Source organism: Phoxinus phoxinus (genome assembly GCF_949152265.1).
Source record: "Phoxinus phoxinus genome assembly, chromosome: 21".
Lineage (NCBI taxonomy): Eukaryota > Metazoa > Chordata > Actinopteri > Cypriniformes > Leuciscidae > Phoxinus > Phoxinus phoxinus.
Genome location: NC_136896.1, coordinates 20,965,784 through 20,976,119, shown reverse-complemented (window position 1 = coordinate 20,976,119; position 10,336 = coordinate 20,965,784). Strand labels below are relative to the sequence as shown.

Sequence of the window (10,336 nt, the reverse complement as noted above, 5' to 3'; positions counted from 1 at the left end):
GAAGACGAGCATATAGGACTGCTGCAGGATAGTGGATAAATATATTTAGCCTATTTATTATTCAGAATGCACAGTTGGAAAGAAAATATATTTATAAGAACATTTCAGCAGGCTCAAGATAATTAAGAGATCATTATTCATTGTTTTAATCAATTGGCATCCATAAAACGTAGTGATAATCTGCATTCTCATGTATGTAGGTGCGCTGAACACTAACCGGAAACTGCCAATATGTATTAAAGGGGTGGTTCAGGATTTTGGACATCGGACCTCATTTTCAAGTTAGCCTGGTAGCTATTCATCAAAAAAATTTCATCCAGTCCTTCCAGTTGCATAGGCTAGCGCGAGTCAACGGTATTTGCTGGCCTGCCATTACACTAAAATCACATAAATTACACCAAAATCAAATAAATTATAACGCCAGACTGTCGATGTAAATGTCGGTTGAGAGAATTATGTTAGAAGTCAAACTACCCTTTCATCGCATTGCAATAGTTATACTTTGTTCCCTGTATTTATTAGCACAGTCTACAGCAGCTGCGGAGTGATATTAAGTTACCTAGGCAACCGAGAGAGCCGGTCCACATGACTATCACGCAAGTGTATTTACCTGCCACTGACACTCATCACTACAGAAGCAGAGTATATTTCACAAAGAAATCAACATAGGACATAGGACTATGGCCACGTTTGAAAGCCATGCCAATGTTTCAGACTTTGGAGACGATGAAGACGAGGATTGTGTTTTATCCAACATGTATGTACATGTATGAGCCGGAATACACAGATGAAGAACTAATAGAGATGGATGTTAAAAGGGCAGAAAGAGAAAGAATGTCTTTAGAGACAGCAGCCGCTGGATATGCCGTAGAGAATTCCTTAGTTTACAATCGAATGTTTTTCAATATCGTTGTTCAAGGCTACTACTAGCTAGCTAGACGTCCCGACTGTAGTGCGCTTCTGTTCTGTGTTTACTTTTCGGTGCAGTACTAACCGGAGCAAAGTAAAATTCCGCCGCTGATGAGAAACTAGTTCCTGTAAATGTAATGCGATCATTGAGATGATCATTGAGATAATTGAGAATATCATTCTCTCAATAGACATTTACATCGATAGTCTGGCGTTATAATTTATTTGCTTTTGGTGTACTGTTGAGTGGGTAAAACTGTTTTTAATGGCAGGCTAGCATATACCGTTGACTCGCGCTAGCCTAGCACCGGCGAACTATGCAACTGTAAGGACTGGATGAAATTTTTTGAAAACTGTCTCCACTGATGAATAACAACCAGGCTAACTTGAAAATGAGGTCCGATGTCCAAAATCCTGAACCACCCCTTTAAATAGAACGCGGAAGTAGTTGTGCAAGTAGTCCATTGCAGGAACATCTCTTCTTTTCTGGCGTGGGGGTCACTAACATTAGGTCACAAGCACAGCAATAGCAAACGAAAACAATCCAATCAATTCTCAATGGACAAAATCAATCCCTGTCCTGTCCTGCATTTTTTCTTGTTCGACAAGTCATTTCACTATAGATCTCACAATAGGGAAGTAAAGACTATTGCAACTTCCATTTAATGCCGACTTTGAGGTTTTTTTTTTTTCTGAAGAGCCTATAAAAGGCTGTTTAATCACAATGTTCCGTTGTGACATCTTAACCCACATAATAAATATAATAAAATAATATTTTCTCATTTAAGACCATTTCTTAAAAGAATAAGATACTACTGGATGTATTTTTCTACATTTAAAGGCACACTATGTAGAAATTGTACCTTAATAAAACAGCTTCAAAGTCATTTCGGTGGTAAACAAACTCATAGTAGGGCGAATCATCCTGGTAGTAAAGCTTGGGGGAGACACCGCTGGAAAAAACAACAATGCAAGTTTGAGAGGAGCGCCCCCGACAAATCTCGCGAGAATCACGAGTTGCTTTACGGCAACGACTTCACACACATAAACAACATATGAAGCATGAAGACACTTGCGCACATTTCAGACGTGATACTCGACGATGGAAAAAGCAAAGAAAATGCGGTCGGAAGAGACTAGGAAAAGGAAAAGAGAATCTGACCGCGTGAGGAACTGGACAAGAGTCCCAGTCGGTCAGGCTTTCACTCGTTGGCGCGAGCTAAAAAGCAGCACTGGATGCGGTGCTGACCTGGCAATCTTGTTGATGGACTAGTAAATAAATCTCTTATTTGTAAACTTGTTTGCTTTCTATGTTGTATGTTGTTGCGCTTGCTTGTTGTATGTCATTTTTTTTACGATGCTGTTCATTCATCCATTATATCAGACGCTGTTGACGTTGATTTCTGCGATTATCATGAGAACAGTTGTCAATATCTCACATAATTATCAGGACATAAATAAGCCTAGAGGTTGTAAATAGTGTAAACGAGCACAATTTGCAAACTATTATGATTAATTGCAATAATCATGTTTAATGACATCATAACGGCCATTGTTATGAAATCATGCAACGTACATTTAACTTTATTGATTTCATCTGGCATTTTGTAATGTTTACATTACAATCAAAAAGTCATTCATGAGAAACGAACAGTTCTATAGAATGTTAACAACAACTAATCCGGGAGAAATTTGCAGAAATATGCCTGTATTGTAGGTCTTCCAACGCTTACAAGATCTGGGGCCTGTACCATGAAGGTAGCTGAACAAACTCGGGGTTACAGGATTAGTTTTGAGTTGACAAAACCAAACCGATGCAATCAGGCTTTATTGGTACCATCAACTTTCTCTGTCAACTCAGGCTTTGATCTTAAGTTATGATTACTCGACGAGCGCGTGCACATACCAAAGTGACGTTGGCACCGAACAACCAATCGCGTTCGATATGGATAGAGCGAGAGCGATATATTTTTTCCGCGGAGGAGCAAGAGATATCATTCAGAATTACGATGATTTTTATCAAGCTAGTATTACAAGCTCGAAACAATACGGTCTCTGCTGCCAAAGCAAGAAGACTGTTGGAGAAAGATTGCCGATTGCGTTAATGTGTAAGCTAAACAAATACGTTCTATATTCATGTAAAATTATGTATAGGCTATGAATGTGTGTGTGTGTGTGTGTGTGTGAAATATAGCCTATATTTTTATAATATATAAAAACTGTGCATGTATACTAATAAAGATTAATATTCATTTATTTTTAGATACAACTACAAACGTTCTTGGCAGCAGATAAAGACAAAATATAAAAATATAATTCAAAGTAGTAAGTATTTACGCACAACCTTTTATTAGTTTTGTAAACATTTGATCACAAACACTTGTTTGAGGCAAACCGGAAAAAAAGAAGAATGAAATTCAGAAAACCGGTGGAGGGCCACTCCTCCAGAATACACTGAGTTGGCTCTGAGTAGCAATAAGGGATGGACGATTATGGATGGGATTACAGGTGCTGTACAATCTGACCCTGGTGCTGGCTCCTCTGCAAGTAACACTGGGTACGTGTGCGATACATTATTTTAAGTTTTAGATATGGCTGACTGTATGTTCTGCAGTAGAGGGAAATGCAGTGTCGAAGCCAGCACACATGCACTCAGTCTCCCACACAGAGGTCAGTATGCAGCAGACAGAACTCCAGGAACATACTTTACAACAGTTATGCTTTATATTGGCCTACTTTTATTTATTAGGGTGGAGGAAATGATGAAGACACTCTGTCTGTGTTCTGAGACAGTTGCTGAGGTGAATGCACTGGCCTTTTTATTAAGGCAAACATTTGAATGTGGCATAAAACAGGGACTAGCCCTTACACATCTCTTTTATTGTAGGATTTTTCACAACCTGTCCCAGAAACTGAAGCCTCTACCTCAACAGGCTTCAGAAGAAATGTGAACAAGGTAAGGATTTAAAACCCTTGACATAAATTACAGGTGTTTGTCAAGGAACTTTTTGTGAGTTGATTAGCCTCCAGAAAACTTGTAATGATCATGTTTGTGGTGGAATTATGTTTCAGGCAGAAACAGACTCAGTCAGGGGCCCTTTACAAAAGGAGCCTATAGAGCTAGACTGCACACTAAATAAGCCTATAGAGCTACTGTACTGCACACTAAAGGAGCCTATGGAGCTACTGTACTGCACACTTCACGAGTTCACACTTACGAATGATCAGAGAGTAAAGGTTTATGCGTATTTGGCGTGCTGTCCGGGGGGAGGGCTCCGAGCTCGGAATTTGGGCCCGAACCCAGAGTACTCCCCCCGTCTCTGGTTAGGAAGATAGCCATGCAAGTGTGAGGAGATGGGGTGGTGGAGGGATGCTGAAAACTGTCGAGGAATATGGGTGAGTTGACTGTGAATATTTATAGGCTTTACTCATGCTGATTGAGTGGATCTGTTGATTACTGATTGATGACAGCTGGTTGGAGTTACTTGATTGCTTGATCATTAGAACGTGTTCCTCCCGAACCTTGTTAATAAAACATCATTAAATGAGCCTATGGAGCTAGGAGCCTATGGAGCTAGACTGCACACTAAATGAGCCTATAGAGATTGCACACTAAAGGAGACAATACAGCTAGACTGCACACTAAAGGAGCCCATAGAGCTAGACTGCACACTAAAGGAGCCTGACTGTGAGCTGAGGAGGCTCCACGTTTAAAAATAAATAAATTGGAGATCAAACAGCTGGATTAAACTGATCTCAGTATGTGAATTTATTTAACCAAGTAACACTTTAGCATGAATATTTATTAATGCAACTTTCTCTTGCTCTCTTTCTCTGAGTCGTCGGATAGGGTCGTGTGTTGTTCGTCTTCTCATTACTCCTTCATCAGCTGGGATTGCGGCCTCGTTGAATCAAGCTGCCGTCATCAGGATCGCGAGGACAATCGCTGAGGGTTACGGTACGTTCACACGGGGCGTGAGCGTCAACGCTTCCCATTGACTTTGAATGGGTGACGTCAAGCGTTGCCGAAATTAATTGTGGATCCGTCGGCGGCGCTTCACTGGCGTTGCTCGTGGCAGAAGTTGAGAATTTTTCAACATCTGCCGCCAGCAACGCCAGTGAATCGCCGCAGGCGGAAGCGTCAGCCAATCAGGATCGCTCTATGCAAATACAGTAGCCAGGTGGCAGCCAATCACATTCATCACGTTCATCCTGTCATTCCTGTCTAATTTCATTGGCTGACGCTGCTATAACCATGGCGTCGTGCCAAACTTCAGCCACGCCTTCCGTCAAGCGTTGACGCTCACGCCCCGTGTGAACGTACCGTTAGTGAGTGAAGAGACAGTACCATGCCATCCGTTGGACATCATTCAGCACCTCATCCACAAACTAAGAGTGGTTATGTACACTTTTCCTATTTTCCTACTGAACACTGCAAACTAACATTTTCTGTCAGTGAGTGTTCAGAACTGAACTGTTCAATCGTGCAGTTATCTTTTATGGAACTGTGATTTTCCTGCAAAGGGATTCATAAACTTTCTTTTGTGCACATACCTGAACTTTTTGGACCCGTGAACTCAAAAGTGGACAGAGTATAACTTCATTTCTTTCCCTGGATTTTTGAACTGAATCCTGGATTTTTGAGCCGAATTGAAGTGAACTTCATTTGAAAGGTTGAGTTAACTGAAGTGAACTGTGAAATTTCAACGCATTCTCATCCTTGGGCGTCATATACTGACGCTTTTGACAAATCGTCTACATCCAACGCGCATGGCACCCTTTAGCGTCAATATGAGACGCACAGAGCTTTGTTCGGTTATGGTTGGGTTTAGGTCTGTGGTAGGGTTAGGGTTAGAGCACTAGGAGGCGCCTTCTGGCCCATATCTATCTGCGTCTCATATTGACGCTAAAGGGTGCCATGTGCGTTGGATGTAGACGATTTGTCAAAAGCGTCAGTATATGACGCCTTGGGATGAGATCTGGCTGGAAATTTTCAGTCTACTTACAATAAATGACACTGATTGCTATTTTGTTAAGTTTGAACAGAAACTGACACAAATGTGTTTATTTTCTCTCTTTATTATTTTCAACATTTTTATTTCACTTTGATTTGTCTGCACTTGAAATTGTTTTTTTTTTACACTTCCTGTGAAAACAAAGAAAAGAGAATAATTTCAATTCATGCAGTAGAAATAAATGTTAATTTGGTTAGTTAAGCTAAAACTGTTTTTCTAATTTTGAGTCACTTATACTAAGGAGTGGGGGCGTCTTACCTATCCTGTTAGATCCGGGGAGGGCGGGTTCTGCAGTCAGCTAGGTTTAACCTGAGTTTTCGACTTGCACACACACACACTTCAGGTGGCTGCCGTGTATTGAGTAAATCCTGAAGCCCACCTCACCGCCTCTTGAGCATTTACACTTTGCAACACGATAGAAACCACATACAACTAGGCTAACAGTTGTACTAAAGACTAAAAGCATTGGGTGGGGGGACTAGGATCCTGTTGCTCACTCAGTCTTCCTTAGAAAATTGCTGAACATTTCCCCCACAAGGCGGTGGCATATTTCCCTCCGCCACAATGGTCTGGCGTCGACTAATGAAAATCGGCCAGCTCGAGGGGGCGTCACCAAGCATGCATTTGAAAATCTCACTGCACGCAATTGGATAACACTACGACCAATCGGCAAAACAGCAAAAACGCCCTTCTTGCAAAGGAACGATGCGAACACCGTCTTATATTCCTCTTTTATAGAAAAAAGCAAGTCTAAATCTTTCATTGTAACGCCCAAAGCCATTTTAAACAACTGGTGTTCATCCATAGCCATCTTGCAATAGGCTTGTTTGAGATGCGCCTTGCCTCGCCTGAAATGTAGTCGAGAGTAGGCGACTACAGTGAGGGGAGGAGTAAAAAAAGTGCAGGCAAGCCGGACAGTTCTCTCTTCTCGTAGTGGATCAGACACCAACGAGATCAAAGGCGGATATTGCGGATTCACGCTCGTGCACGGTGTTGCTAATAAACTGGATGTAATTTTAAGTTCTGTTTCTTTTATAAGAAAATAAATATAATGAACAAGACACTCAAAGTTCTTGTTATTTAATTACATACCAAAGACATGTTTATCAATCATTTTTACTTTAATTACATATGTTTTATAAACATTTTTTAATAAATATGACAACAATCAAATAACCCATAGAGAGATCACACTGTCAGAGAGTTCGGGAATACTCACACATAATTTATACACATAAAAACACGAAATCAGAGTTTTAAATTCAAACATTTTAAAAGAGAACAATACATCACGGTTGTTTAAACCAATGAGCATTAAGCTGTGTGGTCAGCAAGTCGTTTCCCATCGTGCTTTTGATCAGCGCAGCCGGTGGAGAGCAACTGCACGTGACTGCAGAATCCAACATGTGCAGCTTGCGCTCGCAAGAGTTTTTTGACATACGTCAGCATGACATCAGAGCAAGGGGGACCGCACTCGGACACATTTCTAACCGGCATGCATCTCGCGCTGATCACCGGTGATCGGTTCTGCGCAGATTTTGCTCATCTCAAACCAGCCTAATGTTTACTAGTGACTTCGACGTCACAGCGCTGTCGTCATCTCGCCTTTGGCCCGCCTATATCAGATAACCTGATGTGATTGGTGCTGCAGCTCAGATACAGTACAAGGGCATATTTAATGAGCATCATTACTCGACACCAGAGTAACTCGCTGAGCAAATTCAACTTGTGCTCTCGCGAGAACTCTGGATTTCCAGGGTACACTCAACCAGGGTCATACTGTAGTTACTTCAATTTAGGTTACATATATGCATATACTGTATATTTATAATACTATTGACAATGGCTGCAGGTGTCAGTTTTTACCACCTTAGTGCAGCAGATCTGATTACATGTCTGATTCTGATTCAGACGACAGACGAGCTAGCTAGTTAATTAAAAGAAAACATAAAAATAAAATTCAAAACATCCTTTTTATTGTTTTATAATAAGCATACTGTATGTTCAAAATGCAACAATGCAATGGTATTTAATGCACTGAAAATCAATCAAATAAATATTTTCTTTGGATTTGGTCACAAGGATTTCTAATGTCTGACCATTTGTTCAGCAGGAAACATGTTTTACTTTACATCTCCACTATTAGCTTTGGCAAACAGCAAAAATTATTTTAAGTTGATTTGAATTGAAAGTTATTTTGCACATTCCATATTTGATGTGCAAATTTATTTCTTGTTTTATGACTGAATGACAGGGCAAAACTCAGAAAAGTGTGTGGTATGACATATCACTAATAATAGAATAAGCTATTTCAGTTAAAGTGTTGTCAACTCCATGTGGCTAACAGAATATTTTGCCTATTTTATTCACTGAACACAAATAATAATAGACAAATCCATAAAGAAATGCTGTACTTTACATTAACTTTCAATAATTTTAACACACATCCCATTCTGTGAAGTTAGCAGATTTGCTGGTCACAATCTCATCTTCTTTACAATTACTACTTCTTAGAACAAATAAACCTTATTTTACCAAAAACAAACAGCATAAAATATGCCGCAGAGTGGCTGCCAACTGTAGGAAGACAGAGAAAATCTCACAAAACTTTAATGACAGTTAACAATGAAAGTGTCTCATTGTACCTTTGTCTTATTCTTAAAATCACTCAAGAAAAAAAAAACCTCTTTCTTTAGTCCATGCCTTCTCAACACTGCTCCGCCTCAATGAATCCCTCTTTCTCATAACCCCCAAGATCAACCTCAGCATAGCTGGAATGGCATCCTTGATTCCGAAACTTCATGGATGGCCAATAGTTATTGGTGCGACGCTGTGAATAAGAGACACCACAACAGCATAACAACAATCAATTTTATTTCATTTTAAATGATGAGTTGATTTAGATTGATTTAGAGTTGATTTTTACTTTTTGATAAAGTAAAATCGATGGATGGATGGATGGATGGATGGATTTGCGCTTACCTGCATGAGGTAAATAGGAGGAGCAACAGTTGAATGTGTGTTAATGTAGTAGACAGCCAAGAGGGCCAAGAACACCAGTAGAACCAGAGCTGCGACTACACCTGCAATGATGGCTGTGTGTTCTGGTGCCTCTTCCTCACCTGAAAGTGTAAAAGAAAGTGAAGCAATGATAAACAGGAACACAAAGTGGTTATATTCAGTTCGAAAAATATAAAAATGTTTTAATTCATAAACGTGGATGTGCAAAAGTTTAAATGAACACAGAGAGCACATAAGACAGACGGATGATTCAGCTCAGCATATATATGGTGAATCACAAGCAAAATCATGAAGTCTATGGCTGCATTTACACTGCAGGTCTTGATGCCCAATTCAGATTTGCTGCCTATATCCAATTTTGACGACCCGCTTACATCATCTTTTAAAAGTGACCCGTATCCGATATTTGCATTTACACTATACACTGCAACCCAATGTAGACGTTCTGACCCGGAAAATGAAGTAAAACAGCTCGATATGTCAAGTAATAAAAATAACATTCTGATTAATTTCGGGTGGGTAGCGGGTGGATATGATAAATCATTATTAACGAAAATATGAACTACATTCTCTATATGCTAAAATATGAGCATGTTCCATTCCAGTTTAAGTTTCAAGGGAGCCTGTTTATGCCATTAAGAAAATGAAATTCTGTCAAATAAATTTAGTTTTAAAGAAATGTTAATTTAAAAGCAGCGCTCATTCATCAGTGTATTATACCAGAGATGCGCGCATCAACCGTCGCCGAGTCCACTGTTGAAGGTGATTATAATCAATTTATCCTCACGCGTTACAACACATAAGAATAATAGTAATTTGACCAACGGGTGCGGATACTTAAATCATTGAAAATTATTGGTGCGGGTGGATGATTTGTTTTTGGCTGCGGATTCGGGTTGGAGCTCATCCGTACATCTCTAATTATCCGGTGTTTTACTTTCCGCACTATTTTCAAAGGTCAGCAAAACATTGGTCTCATAAGGCGGAGAAAAACTCCACTGTGTTGAGCCTTCGTCCTCCATCGTGCCATTGATAAGTCTAAGTTGATCTAAGTTGACGTTCCCTTTTTAATAACGTACGACTCGCATTTACTGGGGAATATCCGATTTGTCTGCTTAAATGGCACACGCAAATGCACGTATCCGATTCATATCCGATTTATTTCCACATATGAGATGAGGCCTGAAACCGATCTAAGAAAATCGGAATCCATGTGCTTTTTTCCTGCTTACACGTTTGCCGGTCATTTCCCATCTGTGAATTGGGCCACTTGAACCATGCAGTGTAAATGGGGCCTATATCAGTGGAGCACCAAGCAATCTGACGCAGAGGCTGCATTCAAATTGAACTTGTAAAAACATCTCAGGTTACGTATGTAACCCTGGTTCCCT

At 40.1% G+C, this 10,336-nt stretch overlaps 1 protein-coding gene across 2 annotated transcripts in view; it reads right to left on the bottom strand.

The window, feature by feature from the left end:
- Positions 1–6,707: 6,707 nt before the first annotated feature.
- The window catches only part of plxdc1 (plexin domain containing 1), a 245,503-nt gene continuing 241,874 nt past the window's right edge, over positions 6,708–10,336 (bottom strand). Inside the window, exons 13-15 of one of the 2 annotated variants that reach the window (XR_013795634.1) lie at positions 8,907–9,046; positions 7,794–8,754; positions 6,708–7,569 (exon numbers count right to left, since the gene is read on the bottom strand). Coding sequence is in view for 1 of the 2 variants with exons in the window: in XM_079595213.1 (XP_079451339.1) it covers positions 8,632–8,754; positions 8,907–9,046 (263 nt within the window). In the remaining variant the exon portion in view is untranslated. Of the gene's footprint in view, positions 8,755–8,906; positions 9,047–10,336 lie in introns of both variants that reach the window. The other variant, XM_079595213.1, reaches the window with a different exon arrangement.